Source organism: Lethenteron reissneri, chromosome 63 (genome assembly GCF_015708825.2).
Source record: "Lethenteron reissneri isolate LAM-NWPU_2019-01 chromosome 63, ASM1570882v1, whole genome shotgun sequence".
Lineage (NCBI taxonomy): Eukaryota > Metazoa > Chordata > Hyperoartia > Petromyzontiformes > Petromyzontidae > Lethenteron > Lethenteron reissneri.
The window spans coordinates 6,416,416-6,436,537 of NC_083841.1; the positions used below are offsets into that span (position 1 = coordinate 6,416,416).

Here is a 20,122-nt window from a genome sequence, read left to right on the forward strand (position 1 = left end):
ACACTGGACCCATTGAATAACACAGGTTCTAAAGCCCATCAGTGATCATATAAAATTATAGTGGTCCCATAGACTAGTCCGTTTCCTAGACAACACTAATCCTATAGAACAACACGAGACTTACACTCGTTTCATAGACCAACACTGGCCCAATCGTCTTAACACCGCACCCACATAAAATAACTTTGGTCCTATAAAATAAGACACAGACCAAGGCACACAGACCAACACTGGTTACCTAAAGCAACACTGGACCCATAGACCAACCTCGTTCCCAAACAGCTTAACACGTAGTAGGCTAACGCGACCAATATTCATAATAAAGGTTTTTGGGTTAGATCGCTTAAGTATAAATGTGTCGTAACCCTCCTCTGCACCCGACACAGCCAGTAAGGTTTGGCACGTAAACAAAGGTGCTTCAATCCACCGGTAAAATCACCCAAAACTTCGTACTACTCAAATTATAAATGTTGTGGATTTACTCTCCAACACACCAGTGGGCTGAAGCAGTAACCAACTGGCACACGTTGTGTTTCGATTTAAAGCTTTCGTGACTGCAGGGATTCATCTTCTTGGTTCATTCGGTAAAGTCACGTAGAAGGGAAATAATAAAATAAATGAAATTAATTTTATTACTTTATTAATTGCCTTCTACGTGACTTTACCGAAAGAACCAAGAAGATGGCACGTTGTGTTTACGTGACAATCCTTACTGGCTGTGTTGGGTGATGACGCATCAATACTCGCACGATCTCACCCAAAAACCTTCGTTATCAATTTGTCCAAGTCTAACACCGGAGCCCCGAGACCAACACTGCACTCATACGGACTGTCAATGAACCCAAAGGTCAACTCGTACCAGGAGGCCAACCAATTCCTTCCGTGCCGTTGGACACTTTTCCTCCGCCGGGCGGTGGCGGCGAGGGAGAGAGGAGAACAGGCGCGGCGCCAGGCTTCTCCCTGTGCAAGGCCCCACTGGCCGCCCCAACTGTGGCTGCCGATAGCGATGATGATGACGATGACGCTCCCGATGATGTAGATGCGATGGTGGTGGCATTGGGAGGCTGGGACCAGGGGTCTGAGAGAAGCTGGGCTGCGTTTGAGGAGGCCAAAGACTGGGAGCCTAGAGAGACCGAGAGAGAGAGATCATTAGTGTTACCGTCATCATAATAATCGAGAGATATGGTCTATCCGCTGCTGGGTGAAGGTCGCCCTACGCTTTTACCGTTACTCACGGTCCTGCGATGCCACAATTCACCTCGCTTCTGCACAAGAACTGATCTCAATCATCCCCCGAATCTAGTGCGAAAATACACACCGACATCTAAAATAAATACAAAGACAAGTCGACGTACACAAAGACACACACACACCCCATACACAAGGACACATACGTACAAAGACAAAGATCCCACCACCACCCGTGCAGCCTTTATAGCCTGTTCTGGCAAGTGCTGTTTGCGAGCACCTTTCAACGCTGGCATGGCGCAGGTGCAGCAAGGTGATGGTGTGGCTGACACCACATCCATCGTGACATCAAGAGTACAATCGGGGCAGGATTGAGGATAAAGGCAAACTTCAGAGCTGTGTTTAGTTTGTTGTCTTCCCCCGCACCTCCAATTAGCACGGTTGGCTACGTATGGTGCAAAAGAAGTTCCACATATATACACGGCAAACTACAACTACGATACACTACGCTACGTAGTGCCAAAGTTGACGATACATACACTACAAACTACTACACACTTCACTACTCTCCACTACACTATACACCAAACCGCTAAACTAAATTAAAAGTAAATGTCTTTAGAACTGTTTACACTATGAGACCTCCTTTACCAGTGGCAAAATATAGTAGGTTTTTACCCTTTCAACTGGTATAAAACTGACACCTTTATACAAGGGATCATGTTTGCAATAACCACAACACAAGCAGTCAAAATGCAAACAAAAAGAAACAACTCTGATAATTATATGCACTGCCCTTGAAGTTGATTGGTCCACACCCGAGACAGCTTTTCTTAGAGCCTAGTGTCTCACATGGTGTTGGACCAGATGACGCCAAAAGGCGCACAACTCAAAAACAGCACACTATCAGAGTATTGAGAGCTCGGGGTAAGCATTTACACTATGAGACCTCCTTTACCAGTGGCAAAATATAGTAATAGGTTTTTACCCTTTCAACTGGTACAAAAACTGACTCTCGGGTGTGGACCAATCAACTTCAAGGACAGTGCATATCATAATCATTATCAGAGTTGTTTCTTTTTGTTTGCATTTTGACCACTTGTGTTGTGGTTATTGCAAACATGATTCCTTGTATAAAGGTGTCAGTTTTGTACCAGTTGAAAGGGAATAAACCTACTACTATTCTTTAGAACTGCTTTTAGTGTTTCGTTGGTTGTCCTTTCCCCGCACCTCCAATTAGTCCGGTTGGCTACGTACAGTGGCAAATTTCACCACACATACACTACATACTACACGACTATATCCTACACCACTGCACTAAATTTAAAATGCATTTCTTTATAACTGTTATTTGTGTTGAGTGGTACCCTTCCTCCGCACCTGCGATGAGTACGGTTGGCTACGTACGGTACGAAAGAAGTTGAACATAACAAGTGCAAAATACAAAGTATCATAATAACAAAAACAGAGCCTCTAACTGTATATATATAATTCACGTTTGTGATGTACAGATCCACAATGTTTTTCACATCGTGTTAATGAGTCGCTTTGTTGAGCTATCATTTGTGGCCAGGTAGCTTCTGAGAAATAAGCTAATATAGCTAAGTGGGCTTTACTTATTTTCTTGGTTCTTTCGGTAAAGTCACGTAGAAGGGAAATAATAAAAATTAAACAATACAATTCTCACGACGTTTCGATTGCAACACAAGCGATCATCATCAGCTGAGAAAAGCACGGCAAGAAAATGTGAAAAAAGTGGCGGTTTTCAAATTTTCTTGCTGTGATTTTCACACCCGATGAGGATTGCTTGTGTTGCAATCGAAACGTCTTGAGAATTTTATTATTTTATATTTTTACTATTTGATTATTTCCCTTCTACGTTACTTTACCGAAAGAACCAAGAACATGAATGCCTGCAGTCACGAAAGCTTTAAATTAGGCTTTACTTGGTAAGATAAAACATAGTTTAGTTTGATTTGTATATATATTTTCCAAGTTATTTGCTTACACCTTCCTATACTTTGCACTCCCTGTCATAGATTTCTGTATTGTTCATTGTTGTAACGTTAAATTTCGATTTAAAGCTTTCGTGACTGCAGGGATTCATCCTCTTGGTTCTTTTGGTAAAGTCACGTAGAAGGGAAATAATAAAATAATAAAAATAAAACATTACAAAATAATTATCACGACAGACCTGTTCTTCACCTGAGGACGGCTGCTTGCGTTGTGGCCGAAACGTCGTGAGAATTATTTTATTATGTTTTATTTTTATTATTTTATTAAGTTAATTTTTATTATTTTATTATTTCCATTCTACGTGACTTTACCGAAAGAACCAAGAAGATGTTGTAACGTTGTGATCTGCCGCTACCGGACATCAGTAAAAAAAAAAGCGCTTCACAGCTCAGATTCCTCCGATACAGTAGAACCTCTCTTAACGACGGTAATTGGTTCCACGAAACTGGTTGCCAAGTGATATGGTCATTAAGCGAGTATAAAAAGTACACGTTAAAGGCTTAATTCGTAACGATAGTTCCGAAAGTTACCTTTTTTAAACCATATTTTTTTTAACTTTATGTTTAAACAATGGATATTAACACACAAAGATACTAACAACATGATAAACACATGATATTAAAAGAAAAACGCTTAGTCAATGCATTAATTAATATTTACTGGACCATCAATAGCCCGTCGTTAACAGGGGAATGGTTTGTAAGCGAACTACATTGGGCTCTATGGAGGCACTACACTGCACTATACACTGCACTACTATACACTACACTACTATACACTACAATACACTACTATACACTACACTACAATACACTACTATACACTACACTACAATACACTACTATACACTACACTACTATACACTACACTACAATACACTACTATACACTACACTACTATACACTGCACTACTATACACTACACTACTATACACTACAATACACTACTATACACTACACTACAATACACTACTATACACTACACTACAATACACTACTATACACTACACTACTATACACTACACTACAATACACTACTATACACTACACTACTATACACTACTATACACTACACTACTATACACTACACTACTATACACTACACTACTATACACTACACACTACACTACTATACACTACACACTACACTATACACTACACTACTATACACTACACTATACACTACACTATACACTACACTATACACTACTATACACTACACACTACACTACACACGACTACACACGACACATTGGGCTCTATGAAGGCTGGTCGTTAGGCGATTAGTCTTCAAGAGGGGTGGTCATTAAGAGGGGTTTCTACTGTATACATATTTTGCTTCTGTTGGCACGATGTCCGACGTTTCACTCCACATGCAGGGAAAGTTCCGGAGCAACTGAAAAGTTTATTTCGGCTTCTTCAAACAGCCATCACAACACTCCTGAAAAGGACGCTACAGGCACGTGCAGCGAAACGTCGGACGATGCCCAACAATGTGCAGTAAATTTCGATTTAAAGCTTCTTTCGTGACTGCAGGGATTCATCTTCTTGGTTCTTTCGGTAAAGTCACGTAGAAGGGAAGTAATACAATAATAAAAATAAAACATAATAAAATAAATTTCGATTTAAAGCTTCTTTCGTGACTGCAGGGATTCATCTTCTTGGTTCTTTCGGTAAAGTCACGTAGAAGGGAAGTAATACAATAATAAAAATAAAACATAATAAAATAAATTTCGATTTAAAGCTTCTTTCGTGACTGCAGGGATTCATCTTCTTGGTTCTTTCGGTAAAGTCACGTAGAAGGGAAGTAATAAAATAATAAAAATAAAACATAATAAAATAAATTTCGATTTAAAGCTTCTTTCGTGACTGCAGGGATTCATCTTCTTGGTTCTTTCGGTAAAGTCACGTAGAAGGGAAGTAATACAATAATAAAAATAAAACATAATAAAATAAATTTCGATTTAAAGCTTCTTTCGTGACTGCAGGGATTCATCTTCTTGGTTCTTTCGGTAAAGTCACGTAGAAGGGAAGTAATACAATAATAAAAATAAAACATAATAAAATAAATTTCGATTTAAAGCTTCTTTCGTGACTGCAGGGATTCATCTTCTTGGTTCTTTCGGTAAAGTCACGTAGAAGGGAAGTAATACAATAATAAAAATAAAACATAATAAAATAAATTTCGATTTAAAGCTTCTTTCGTGACTGCAGGGATTCATCTTCTTGGTTCTTTCGGTAAAGTCACGTAGAAGGGAAGTAATAAAATAATAAAAATAAAACATAATAAAATAAATTTCGATTTAAAGCTTCTTTCGTGACTGCAGGGATTCATCTTCTTGGTTCTTTCGGTAAAGTCACGTAGAAGGGAAGTAATAAAATAATAAAAATAAAACATAATAAAATAAATTTCGATTTAAAGCTTCTTTCGTGACTGCAGGGATTCATCTTCTTGGTTCTTTCGGTAAAGTCACGTAGAAGGGAAGTAATAAAATAATAAAAATAAAACATAATAAAATAAATTTCGATTTAAAGCTTCTTTCGTGACTGCAGGGATTCATCTTCTTGGTTCTTTCGGTAAAGTCACGTAGAAGGGAAGTAATAAAATAATAAAAATAAAACATAATAAAATAAATTTCGATTTAAAGCTTCTTTCGTGACTGCAGGGATTCATCTTCTTGGTTCTTTCGGTAAAGTCACGTAGAAGGGAAGTAATAAAATAATAAAAATAAAACATAATAAAATAAATTTCGATTTAAAGCTTCTTTCGTGACTGCAGGGATTCATCTTCTTGGTTCTTTCGGTAAAGTCACGTAGAAGGGAAGTAATAAAATAATAAAAATAAAACATAATAAAATAAATTTCGATTTAAAGCTTCTTTCGTGACTGCAGGGATTCATCTTCTTGGTTCTTTCGGTAAAGTCACGTAGAAGGGAAGTAATAAAATAATAAAAATAAAACATAATAAAATAAATTTCGATTTAAAGCTTCTTTCGTGACTGCAGGGATTCATCTTCTTGGTTCTTTCGGTAAAGTCACGTAGAAGGGAAGTAATAAAATAATAAAAATAAAACATAATAAAATAAATTTCGATTTAAAGCTTCTTTCGTGACTGCAGGGATTCATCTTCTTGGTTCTTTCGGTAAAGTCACGTAGAAGGGAAGTAATAAAACAATAAAAATAAAACATAATAAAATAATTCTCACGACGTTTCGGCCACAACGCAAGCAGCCGTCCCTCAGGTGAAACCAGGTCTGTCGAGGCGACAGCGTCTGAATGAAACAGCACACGTGCTTGGAGCATGCATATAAGCTGGGTTGGAAGGGGGGGGGGAAAGGGCGCCTTGACAAAATAATTTTGCATATCAAGAGGAATTTTTTGTCAAGGCGCCCTTTCCCCCCCCCTTCCAACCCAGCTTATATATATGCTCCAAGCACGTGTGCTGTTTCATTCAGACGCTGTCTCCCCGATAGACCTGTTCTTCACCTGAGGACGGCTGCTTGCGTTGTGGCCGAAACGTCGTGAGAATTATTTTATTATGTTTTATTTTTATTATTTTATTACTTCCCTTCTACGTGACTTTACCGAAAGAACCAAGAAAACGTGCAGTAAAACAACCCGAAAAAACTTAGCCTGCCACCCGTTCCCCTGGGGGTACGTTCACCACTCCGGCAATTGGCATCTGTGTTTGCGCGGCGGGGATTTGACGTTTGGATCGATATCTGGTGGAACTGCGTTGAACTCCACGACGGTAAACTGCACGGATCCCACATCCCCCGGCTAAGATTCAAGGTCTGGATTGGCCTTGCGGAAAATGTGGTAAAAACCAAACCACTCCTTCTAGATTTGAAGCTTTCGTGACTGCAAGGATTCATACTCTTAGGTTGTTTTTCGGTAAAGTCACGTAGGTAGAAAAATATATTAAAAATTTATAGAAGTATTAATAGAAATAAAATAATAAATCACGACGTTTCGGAGGCAACACAAGTCTCCGTCATCAGGTGGGACCGTCACAGCTAAATTTACTTGCATCAAGTGAGGCAAAACAAATTGTATGTTAAGGGCTTGTCTCTTGGAATTTTGCCTCACTTAATGCAGTAAATTTAGCTGTGACGGTCCCACCACCTGATGACGGAGACTTGTGTTGCCTCCGAAACGTCGTCATTTATTATTTTATTTCTATTATTCTATTAATTTTTTTTTTACCTACGTGACTTTACCGAAAAATCCTAAGAGTATGAACCAACCACTCGTTCACTCACTCACTTATTTATTCAATCATTAATTTGCCAGTAAGTCACTCACTCACCAACCCAATGACTGCACTACACACTCCCCCCCCCGCCCCGCTATGGTGATCTCACCTGCAGCGGCCGGCCCGGCGTCTGCGTTCGTTTGGCAGGAATCGATTTGTACCGAGATCTGGCAACGGGCATTGCCGAGTTGCACTTCATTAGTCAACTGCACCGTTTGGACAACCGCCCTAAGTGCCGACCGTGAGCCTGTTTGCGATCGTCTAAGAAACGAAGTTGAATTTCGATTTAAAGCTTCTTTCGTGACTGCAGGGATTCATCTTCTTGGTTCTTTCGGTAAAGTCATCACGTAGAAGGGAAATAATAAAATAATAAAAATAAAACATAATAAAATAATTCTCACGACGTTTCGGCCACAACGCAAGCAGCCGTCCTCAGTTGGAGAACAGGTCTGTCGAATAGACAGAGTCTGGGGTGTTTCATTCAGACTGTCTTCCCGACAGACCTGTTCTCCACCTGAGGACGGCTGCTTGCGTTGTGGCCGAAACGTCGTGAGAATTATTAAATGTTGTATTTTTATTATTTTATTATTTACATTCTACGTGACTTTACCGAAAGAACCAAGAAAACGATGTGGCTTAATCAAACGAGATTTGACGTTGACCATAGAGGAAGGGGGGGCTGGGGCTGAGGGAGGGAGGGAGGGGGGTCCCTGTGTCTCACCGTGTTTGTCGGAGGTCACACTGCCCCCGGGACTGAGCGACCACTCCCTGAACCGAGAACCGATCGCCGACACGGGGTCCAAGGAGGCGGCCTCCGCTCCCGGAGCTGAGAAGGCAAAAGCGACGGTAAACGGAGAACGCTGATGTCAGTATACACACGGGGGGGGGAAGGGGGGGGGGCGTTTCAACGATAATTGATTTTTTACCCTTTTCTCTGGCAACCAAACTGACACCTTTTTTTACAAGGAGGCATGTTTGCATTGACCACAATACCTGCGGTCGGAATGCAAACAAAAAGCACAACTCTGATAATGTATGCACTGTCCTTGAAGTTGATTGGTCCACGCCCGAGACAGCTTTTCTTAGAGCCTAGTCTCACATGGTGTTGGACCAGATGACACCAAAAGGCGCACAACTCAAAGACAATGCACCATCAGAGTATGAGAGCTCGGGGTGAGCATTTACACCACTGGAACCTCATTTGCCAGTAGCAAAATATAATAGTTTTTTAACCCTTTTATCTGGTAACAAAACTGACACCTTTTTTACAAGAAGTCATGTTTGCATTGACCACAATACCTGCGGACGGAATGCAAACAAAAACCACAACTCTGATAATGCATGCACTGTCCTTGAAATTGATTGGTCCACACCCGAGACAGCTCTTCTTAAAGATGACTCCTTGTAAAAAAGGTGGAAGTAGAGGAATGTGTATCGTCATGGTGGCGACTGCATGAATCCGGAAGGTGGGAAAAAAAAACCCATCGCTTATCTTGCCTGCCGTCACCAGTGGGTCCACCGAAAAAGCAGCAACATCCACCACCAGAAAAATATTGTCGACGTCGCGATCGCCGTCATGAACCACCATCGCCGCCACCGTGATTATAGTCACAAATCATGTCACCATAATGAAACACCGCCTTCAAGAACACCACTGCCGTCGATCAATGCCGCCGACAAGGTCATAACCATCACTACCGCCACTATCAGTAATACCACCACCATACCCACAACTATCAACCCACCTCCACCAACGTCATCACCAATCACCACCACTACCGTAGTAGGTTTTTACCCTTTTAAACTGGTACAAAACTGACACCTTTATTCAAGGCATCATGTTTGCAATAACCACAACACAAGTAGTCAAAAAAGCAAACAAAAAGCAACTCTGATAATGATAATAATATGCACTGTCCTTGAAGTTAATTGGTCCACACCCGAGACAGCTTTCTTTAGAGCCTAGTCCCCATTGGTGTTGGACCAAATGACACCAGAAGGCGTACAACTCAAACACAGTGCAATATCAGAGTATTGAGAGCTCGGGGTAAGCATTTTCTCTATGAGATCTCTTTTACCAGTGGCAAAATATAGTAATAGGTTTTTACCCTACCCTTCACGAGTACTACCACCACCTTTCTCATCGTCGTGGCCGCCACCGCCACCACCACCTCCCCACATACGAGGCAGGCTCTCCGTCCGTACCCAGGAGGAAAGAGTTGGTACCGAGCCGCTCCCTGCTCTGCACGTCCGCGTGGGGCGGCGGGGGTCCGTGCGCGTTCCCACGGTGAGACGACGCCACTCTCTGGTGCAGCTGCTGCTGCTGTTGCTGCTGCTGCTGCTGTAGAATCGTGCTGAGTGTACGAGCCACCTGCACAAACGACAGAATGGACGTCAGAGAAGGGAACCCAGTGGCTACAAACCCACCCCCCTCCACCCCAACTTCGACACAACAGAATTTAGAATTCTTGAGAAATCGACCAAAACCGAATTTGAAAGCAATTCTTACACAACCCATCGGCAGCGCTGCTTTACCGGAGTGCATACATTACAGCAGTATTGTTTCAAGAGGAGCACATCTCTGACCGGTATTGACCAAGTGTCTCGTATGTACGTACGTATGTTTAACTTCTTTCACACCGTACATGGCCGAGCGTTCTAATCGGAGGTACTAATCGGGGGGGTCTCATCAGCAGTCTGGCTTGCTTGGATCATACACAAAGACACATACACAAGGATGTGCCACTACCCTGGGCTCGCCAGGAGAAAGCAGGATACAGCAAAAGTGCGAATGATATCATCTGTCCCTTCCGTGTGGCATAGCGTTGTCCCCACAGACGCATGGGATTTTCCCTGGGTCTCCCCTTCCCGCATGTGAAAACACTCATTAATTCGCCAAAGAGATGTTAAAATACAGGGTGCTTCAAAAAAAACTAACACTTCCGATAATTTGCAACAATACCACAAGAAACCTGCCTCCGGGCTCTGGAGACCACCTGGAGAAGATTCCAGGCACGCGTTGACAACGATGGCGAACAAGTGGGAGACTAGATTTGAAGCTTTCGTGACTGCAAGGATTCATACTCTTAGCTCTTTCGGTAAAGTCACGTAGGTAAAAAATGAAATAAAAATTTATAAAAAAAAATCACGACGTTTCGAAGGCAACACAAGTCTCCGTCATCAGGTGGGACCGTCACAGCCAGATTTGCTGCATCAAGTGAGGCAATGATTCAAGATGTAAGCCCTTAAAAGCAAGTTGAGGGGGGAGGAGAGGGGGGGGGGAGCTCATCAGAATGTGGTAGCCAATGAATGGAATGTATCGGGACGGTCCCACCTGATGACGGAGACTTGTGTTGCCTCCGAAACGTCGTGATTTTTTATTGTTTTATTTTTATTAATTTTTATTTCATTTTTTACCTACATGACTTGACCGAAAGAACTAAGAGTAAGTGGGAGACTGACTTTTCGAAGCTATTTGTTATCATGTTACAATGCATTATCCGTTCTTTTGCAATTAAAAAAGATAGTACAGTCGAACCTCGGAGATCGAACGCACCAGAATTCGAACAAAATTGGTGTTCGAACGATATTTCCCAACATTTTTTGCCCCGGAAACCAAACGAAATTCGGAGGTCGAACGGGCAATCGCCACTTTAAAGAACCTAGTATAGTAATAGGTTTTTACCCTTTCAACTGGTACAAAACTGACACCTTTATACAAGGCATCATGTTTGTACCAGTTGAAAGGGTAAAAACCCTATTACTATATTTTGCCACTGGTAAAGGAGGTCTCATAGTGTAAATGCTCACCCCGAGCTCTCAATACTCTGATAGTGCGCTGTCTGAGTTGTACGCCTTTTGGCGTCATCTGGTCCAACACCAATGGAGACTAGGCTCTAAGAAAAGCTGTCTCAGGTGTGCACCAATCAACTTCAAGGACAGTGCATATCATTATCATCATCATAGTTGTTTCTTTTTGTTTGCATTTTGACTGCTTGTGTTGTGGTTATTGCAAACATGATGCCTTGTATAAAGGTGTCAGTTTTTGTACCAGTTGAAAGGGTAAAAACCTATTACTATATTTTGCCACTGGTAAAGGAGGTCTCATAGTTGAAAGAACCTGTACGGCCGAGACACGTATGGCCAGCGTGCATGGCGCTTGCCCAGACAAAGGTGTTATCGTGAGAGGCTCAGTTAAAAATGTCACCCTGATAAGGCAGTAGCCAACCGAGTTGAGCAATCTTTTTAATGCTAATGTAACGTGTCATTTTCGAAACATCCTAAAACGGAGACAGAAACAAACCTCTTTAGATAAGTTTTTAGTCAGAAAGAGCTCAAGTGACTCACAGTCAGTGGCAGAAAAGAGGGACACAAGAGAAAGAACCCCAGAAGGGCAGTTTACCCGACGTTATTATGGAAGGGGACTCCCCTTCCAAACAACACCACCACCTCCACCTCCTCACCACCTTCCACTCAAGCCATCAACTCCCCTTACTACAGGTAAAGTGAAGCTCAATGTTCATTTATTTTATTTATTCCAGACATTTATTCATTTATTCCATTTATTTATTGTTTCCTGTTTTTTTGTATGCTTTATGCATGTAATTACTGTAAACTTCGTGTAAAAATGCTTTACAATGAGAGATTTCTTGTGTCTGGAACCAATTAATGTCATTTACACTAATTCTTATGGGGAAAATTAATTCGGTGTTCGAACAAATCGGTGTTCGAATGGCCTTCTGGAACCAATTAAGTTCCATCTCCGGGGTACCACCGTATCATGTAAGTGTTACGAATTTTTTGAAGCACCCTGTGTATAGAGGACCGCAGATCTTGGACAATTCTCGGTAGCGCCAGCCACCCCCCCTGGCTGCTCGTCTGTGGTTCGTCAGCGACTGTGAGTTTCCATTTGCATCAACGACGCCACACGTATATAAAACTAACGCTGCATTGCCACTACACGCAGCCACTTCCCAACCATTAGCCATCTTCTCCAGATTGTAAGACGCACTGAAGTTCACCAGCTTCCATTCTATATTTCGTACAGTCCCACCTCAGGTATACGATCGCTTTGAAATACGTCGAATTTGGTCTACGTCGTGTTTTGACGGGGGGAAACAATGTCTTGGGATACGACGTCTTGCTTGGGATACGACGCGCTTGCTAGGACTTGTATGGGTCGGGATGAGTCACCGCGTACCCGCGTAGACCCGGTTCACGACTGAAACAAAGCGCCGCTCCTCAGTCTGCCTGTAGATCTCGTTCAGTGCACAACCCTTGCTACAACTCTCCGTGAATTTTCACGTGTTTTTTGTCATTTTAACGTGAATTTTTTGCTAATTCGTTCAAGATGCATTTCAGTAATAAGTAGTGTCTAAATTAATTTATACAACCCCATTAATGTATAACATGCCACATAAAATAATTGTTTTTTTTACCCTTCTATCTGGCAACAAAACTGACACCTTTTTTACAAGGAGTCATGTTTACATTGACCACAATACCTGCCGTCATAATGCAAACAAAAAACATAACTCTGATAATAAATGCACTGTCCTTGAAATTGATTGGTCCACACCCGAGACAGCTTTCCTTAGAGCCTAGTCTCACGCGGTGTTGGACCAGATGACGCCAAAAGGAGCATAACTCAAAGACAATGCACCATCAGAGTATGAGAGCTCGGGGTAAGCAATTACACCATTGGAACCTCCTTTGCCATTAGCAAAATTTAATTATTGTTTTTTTTACCCTTTTATCTGGCAACAAAACTGACAGCTAAAAGGGTAAAAAAAACAATTATCATATTTTGCTACTGGCAAAGGAGGTTCCAATGATGCCATATAAAATATATTTCTTATGGGAAAAATGCGTTTGGCGTACGTCATTTTCGGTATAAGTCCTACTACCCCTTCTGGAACGAGTTGACGACGTGTACCGAGGTACCACTAACTTTATTAAATTTCTCGCACTCATTTCGACTTTTCCCAGGGCTGTCGCATTCCCGGAGAAATGTCTTTTTAAACGACACCAAACGGTGGGGTTGACCTTCTTCTTGGTTCTTTCGGTAAAGTCACGTAGAAGGGAAGTAATAAAATAATAAAAATAAGACGTAATAAAATAATTCTCACAACGTTTCGGCCACAACGCAAGCAGCCGTCCTCAGGTGAAGACCAGGTCTGTCGGGGAGACAGCGTCTGAACGACAGCCCTGGTCTTCACCTGAGGACGGCTGCTTGCGTTGTGGCCGAAACGTCGTGAGAATTATTTTATTATGTTTTATTTTTATATATTTATTATTTCCCTTCTACGTGACTTTACCGAAAGAACCAAGAAGATGAATCCCTGCAGTCACGAAAGCTTTAAATCGGTGGGGTTGACGTCACACTTTTCGGAAAATCTTATAATCCAGAGAATACGATTGGTTCACAAGCGACGACACCGCATTTATCCCTCTAAGACCGAAACAGGAGGATGGCTCCACAACTCTGGCCGTCGCCTGACGAGGCTGGTTGTAATTACCGGTGAAACGTCACCGGCTACCTCGACATGTAAATGTTGTAGTGGGTTTAATCTCCAACACACAACCGGTGTGTACTGAACTAGTATACTACACTATACACTACACTATACACAATACACTACACTATACACTACACTATAATTATAAATGTTGCAGTGGGTTTACTCTCCAACACACAACCAGTTAGTACTGAACTAGTATACTACACTACACACTACACTATACACTACATGATACACTACATCATAATTGTAAATGTTGCAGTGGGTTTACTCTCCAACACACAACCGGCGTGTGCTGAACTCGTAACGAATTGGCCACGTTGTTTACGTGACAAAACTTGCTAATTGGCTGAGTCGGGTGGTGGCGGGTTTAGCGGCACATTTATATTTACGCGATCCAACCCCAAAAAAGTCTATTATAGAGAACATGGTTCACGTTCAATCGTACCTGCGCCTCCTGCTGCTGCCTCAGCGCCGCCGATGCATTGCGTGATCCCTGCTGCAGCAGCAGTCTCTGCTGCGCCTGCAGGTGGGGGGGGGGGGGAGGCGCGGAGGGGGGCAGCACGGAACAATCACGTCCCCAAGCATGGCGAGACGCAGCCTATACACGGCATGTTGGCTGGGACGATACCCGAGTTGCTTTCTAGGCACCTCCGGCAGATAAATGCCGCACGAATCACGAGCGTAAAAATAGTCGAACGGTGGATTATCAACGTCTCCAAACGCCATGTTGCATTTCGATTTACAGCTTTCGTGACTGCAGGGATTCATCTTCTTGGTTCTTTCGGTAAAGTCACGTAGAAGAGAAATTATAAAATAATTAAAATAAAACATAATAAAATACAATTCTCACGACGTTTCGGCCACAACGCAAGCAGCCGTCCTCAGGTGAAGAACAGGTCTGTCGGAAAGACAGCGTCCGAAATGGCTGATGAAACGTCGTGACAATTGTATTTTATTATGTTTTATTTTTATTATTTTATTATTTCCCTTCTACGTGACTTTACCAAAAGAACCAAGAAGGCCATATTGCATTGCCAAATTATAGCTCGGAGTGCTCCGTGCCTGATGAAAAGTAACATCCCCATGTGCCGAAAGGGCAACGTTTCTTTCATCAGTGCGCACTACGTGATGCGACGTGGCTCGTAAAAACGCGCGCACGGTCATTTGTCGTCAGCGGCCCGAGATCATCAGCAAGCTATAGCCGAGCACTCGGTTTAACGTCTCGCAAACCGTGATCGTTAACGGGAAAAAAAAACGTCGAACAAAACCATTTCAAAGTGCGCAAAGGAGGAGCATAGAGAGAAAGCAGCGTGCTTGGAATTACGCTGAAGCAAAGAAAGAGGGCGCGCGTCGATCGAAGCGATAGGAGAACACAAAGTAGGTTAATGACACCACTCAAACGGTTAGGGGAAGTCAGCGGGGCGCTTGTGCCGGGAGGGACACTCCGCAAGGAAAGACGATGGCTGATGGTAGAGAACAACAAGGGAGCGTGGCAGCCAAGGAATGGAATCGCCACCACACCCTGCCCCCCCCCAACCATGGGAGCAATGCAATCAGCTCTGGTGCAGCACAGGTGCCGGGTAGATCGCTGCTGCATCACAGCACCGTGCGTGGCGGCGGCGGCGGCGGTGGCGGCAGCGGGGGAAGGCCTTAACCCAGCAGCGGCGTTTTGACCAATGCCGATTGACATCTAGGCTGGCACAAAGCTTCCGTAGGGGGGAAAAAAATCAAGGCTTTGCGAGTGGCGTGTGCGCGCGTGAACTGACCAGCTGTATCTGAGCCTGAGCGAGCTGGTTGAGCACTGCGAACTGCTGAGGCCCCAGGTTTCCCTGCATGAGCTGGGCTGGGCTAATATTATTGGCCCTGGCAGCACATTGCAACAGCTGGGCAGGGGACAACTGGGCACACAAACACATACGGGGGGTATGAAGATAGATACGCACAGTGGAACCCCTCTTAACGCCGGCAATTGGGTTCCACGAAACCGGTAGTCAAGTGATTTGGTCGTTTGGCAGTAACACCAAGAATTCAAAAAGAGATGCTTCCACGTCAAAGCCTCGACAGACACCGGATGTAATCGACGTGCCCCCCAACGCTCACGAACGGACGTCGCCGATTGGCCGAGGCCCGGTCAGGCCACTCTGGGGCTCGCCGATTGGCCGAAATTGGCGGTTGCGTGCTGGTTGCGAGCCCGTCGTCAGCAGGGGAATGGTCGGTAAGCTCCGTGGAGGCCTGTTGCGAAGCGATGAGTTGTTAACGGGCGTGTTCGTTAAGAGGGGTTTCTACCGCATGTATAGACATTGTCATAATCCTGCTGTCGTATCTAGGGTAGGGCACCCAGTCGCTACCTCACTGTGCTCGACAGAGAATTCAGAGTAAATCAGCAGGTGGTGTGTGATTTGATGATCCACCGACTGGCTCCGGGGTCGCCCGCAAAACCGGCGGTCACTCGCCTTCCGTTCACTCTTGTACGTCTAGCTCTACGCTCACTTTGCACGTGAACGTCACTCCACCACGCGTTGAGGACTGTCTACCAGACGAACCATGTCTGGTAGACCGTGTCCGATTAACACAGTTGGCTACGCACGGTCCAAAAGAAGTTCAACATACACACGTGTCGTCTTAACCATTTACAATGATAAAATATTTAAGAGCAATGTAGAGTAACAGATATAAAGACAAGGCATACAAGATGAAAAGAGAGACATGCATTTATATAAACCTCCTAGAGCCGAGTCTCAAGACCCTGAGACCCGGTCTCCTGGAGCCGAGTCTCAAGACCCTGAGACCCTGTCTCCTGGAGCCGAGTCTCAAGACCCTGAGACCCTGTCTCCTGGAGCCGAGTCTCAAGACCCTGAGACCCGGTCTCCTGGAGCCGAGTCTCAAGACACTTGAGACCCGGTCTCCTGGAGCCGAGTCTCAAGACCCTGAGACCCGGTCTCCTGGAGCCGAGACTCAAGACGCTGAGACCCGGTCTCCTGAAGCCGAGTCTCGAGACCCTGAGACCCGGTCTCCTGGAGCCGAGTCTCAAGACCCTGAGACCCGGTCTCCTGGAGCCGAGTCTCAAGACCCTGAGACCCGGTCTCCTGGAGCCGAGTCTCAAGACCCTGAGACCCGGTCTCCTGGAGCCGAGTCTCAAGACCCTGAGACCCGGTCTCCTGGAGCCGAGTCTCAAGACCCTGAGACCCGGTCTCCTGGAGCCGAGTCTCAAGACCCCGAGACCCGGTCTCCTGGAGCCGAGTCTCAAGACCCTGAGACCCGGTCTCCTGGAGCCGAGTCTCAAGACCCTGAGACCCGGTCTCCTGGAGCCGAGTCTCAAGACCCCGAGACCCGGTCTCCTGGAGCCGAGTCTCAAGACACTGAGACCCGGTCTCCTGGAGCCGAGTCTCGCTGCCCTCACCTGATTGGGTAGAAATGGGGCTGGAATCTGTGAGCGAGCACTGGCTCCGGGATTGGAGAACATTTGTCCCGGCGAAGGGTGGGTGTACCCTCTCCTGTGTCCTCCATTCTGAAAAGAGTGAACAACCAACGCCAGGCACAATGGAGGCTGAGTGAGTATCGAGTACTCGATGGGTTCACCATGGTCGTGTCACAAGACACTCGAGTGACCTTCAACTCTTTCCTATTCTGATGACGTACGTGCACGTACGTGTACGTCATCCCAACAGAATCGGGGAAAATGTTTTTAAAATGTTTACACTTTATTGTTAAGCCTTCAGGTCGGAAGCCGTGCCCGAAGCTCCCACAAGGCCATGCGGGAGGGCGTGTGGCAAGATTTTGGCGCCAGCTAACAGAGTTCTAGATTTGAAGCTTTCGTGACTGCAAGGATTCATATTCTTAGGTTTTTTCGGTAAAGTCACATAGGTGACTTTACCGCACCACCTCTACATAACAAAGGCTCAGTCAACCATTCTACACAACAAAGACTCGTTTCCTGGCAGCGATTTCAGCCGCATCATCTCTACATTACAAAAGGCTCAGTCCCTTTTACATGCACCTTTACATCATCCGCACCTAGTCTACAGAACAAAGGCTAATTCCTCACAGCGTGCTTCAGCCGCACCGAACCTCACAAAAATAATATCCAGGGCCTACCTTGGCTCCTCCCACCCTCAACCAGTATATATACAAGGACTGTTTTCTTGGAATTTCTCTCACTTGATACAGCTATCGTGCTGTGACGGTTCCAACTGAAGACGGAGGCTTGTGTTGCCTCCGAAACGCCGTGATTTTTTTATTTTTTTATTTTACTTTTATTAATTTTAATTTTTCACCTACGTGACTTTACCGAAAAAACCTAAGAATAGCTAACAGTGCGGTCGTGTCGCGAAAATTATCCACGGGCAGCACATAGTCTTTAAAAATAACGGCGCTACGCCCGTCTAAATAAAAGGAACACCAACCGCTTGAGCATTCCGGAAAATTGCAGATGTCTCGGAACGGGAAAGGGTTAATAGAAGGCTCATTCACAGTACTGGCCAACGGTTTGGTAAAATTAAGGTTTTGCAGCCAACGTAACGATTTCATATTCGGCACTTGGGGTTGGGTCATGTAATTATTTGGCGGCCAAACAAATTAAACCATCACGCGCGCAAGCATCCAACGAACGTGCCGCGTCGAGTGTTTCGGTTCGTTGCGGAAGAAAACCCAGGGAGCACCTGCTGCCTTGCGTCCTTCACCTCCGCTACGATGGTCGACCGCACGCTCACCTGCTCGTAGAGGTGAGCGCGCTCCAGCGAGGGCTCTCTCAGGCCAGCGTTGGGGCTTCGCGTCAAACCGCCGCCATAGTCCGGGTTGGCTTTGTCGACATTAGCCTTCAGCAGGGCTCCTGAGAACACCACGACGACGAGACCACCACAACAACAAAAACAGGATCACACACATTGCCACGTTTCCGGTGACCCGTGCCAAACCAGATACACCTTTCGGGTGGCTAAGTTCTGCGTGGGTTTTTGCGGTGGCGCTATCAAAAACCTCGACGAACGTTATGGGTTGTGCCGCCGTGTGCCGTTTGACACGACGTCCGACGTTTCGCTCCACGTGCCGGCGAGCTTCTTCAGGACCATTCTCGACGCGCCGGAAGCTTCCTCAGAAGGCCAACTGACCAGTCGGCCACTTGTGAAGCAAAACGTCAGGACGTCGGGCCAAACGGCACGAACCCGAAAACACTTCGCAGAGCCATGCGGCATAGTCACATGTGGGGAGCAGCTTAGGCCTATACACCGCAGATCTAAGTGGCCGGGTGTACGTGTGTACGTATGTTGAACATCTTTCGCACCGTGCGTAGCCAACCGTGCAAAACGGAGGCGCGAGGGGAAGGACAACAAACAAAACACAAAAAGCAGTTCTAAAGGAATTAGTTTGTGAATCTAGATGATATTAGAAGTGTATCACTCCAGGAGCTTCCTAATATCGGAACAGCGCGGTTCCAGACGGCCGCAGAAGCAGGTCTGAAAGCGCGCGATGCGGTGACCCCGTCTTGGTTCCATGGCCAGCCAAAGGCTACTGCTGCTGCTGCTGGGATGCCCGCAGTTTACGTGAAAAGAGTAGGCTCACAAGGGCAATGAAGGTTCGCGACGGCCGTGTCAGCAGCTGCAAACAACGCTGAGCTCTTTTAACATGAGTTGAGGAGGGCAGGCGATCAGGCGGGTTGTTCTCAGCGTTCGTGTCACATCAATCGAGGAGAAATGTTTAATCCGGGCGAGCTGAAACGCATCCAAATTTTGTAACAAAGGATATTCAACACGAACACGAACGGCGAAATTAAACGAGTAAAGAAGACATTCTTTGGGTCTTTCGGTAAAGTCACGTAGATGGGTTCAAAGAAAAAAAAACTACTGCGATGTTTCGATCGCAACACAACCGATCCGAACATCATCAAACGCTTGTGTTGCGATCGAAACGTTGTAGTTTTGTTATTTTCTTTGAACCTACCTACGCGACTTTACCGAAAGACCCAAAGAATATGAATTCCTGCAGTCACGAAAGTTATGTCAAGAGTAAAGAAGAAATGATTGCCCCTGATCTACAACATTCTCACGCCGACAACTCACCCAGTGCCAAGTCCGAGTTGAGGTTGTTTGAAAGAAGCATCTCTTCTGCTTGTTCCCTCTGAGACGACAGACCAAAAAAAACACCAC

At 44.7% G+C, this 20,122-nt stretch overlaps 1 protein-coding gene across 4 annotated transcripts in view; it reads right to left on the reverse strand.

Annotated features, from left to right (window-relative positions):
- Positions 1–20,122, reverse strand: part of LOC133358655 (trinucleotide repeat-containing gene 6C protein-like) — a 55,142-nt gene that overhangs the window by 13,006 nt on the left and 22,014 nt on the right. For 2 of the 4 annotated variants that reach the window (XM_061577059.1, XM_061577058.1), the window contains exons 10-17: positions 20,036–20,093; positions 18,692–18,810; positions 17,383–17,490; positions 15,749–15,880; positions 14,428–14,502; positions 9,664–9,829; positions 8,180–8,284; positions 860–1,123 (exon numbers count right to left, since the gene is read on the reverse strand). In XM_061577059.1, the coding sequence (XP_061433043.1) occupies positions 860–1,123; positions 8,180–8,284; positions 9,664–9,829; positions 14,428–14,502; positions 15,749–15,880; positions 17,383–17,490; positions 18,692–18,810; positions 20,036–20,093 (1,027 nt within the window). The remainder of the gene's footprint in view (positions 1–859; positions 1,124–8,179; positions 8,285–9,663; positions 9,830–14,427; positions 14,503–15,748; positions 15,881–17,382; positions 17,491–18,691; positions 18,811–20,035; positions 20,094–20,122) is intronic. The other 2 variants (XM_061577060.1, XM_061577061.1) reach the window with 2 other exon arrangements.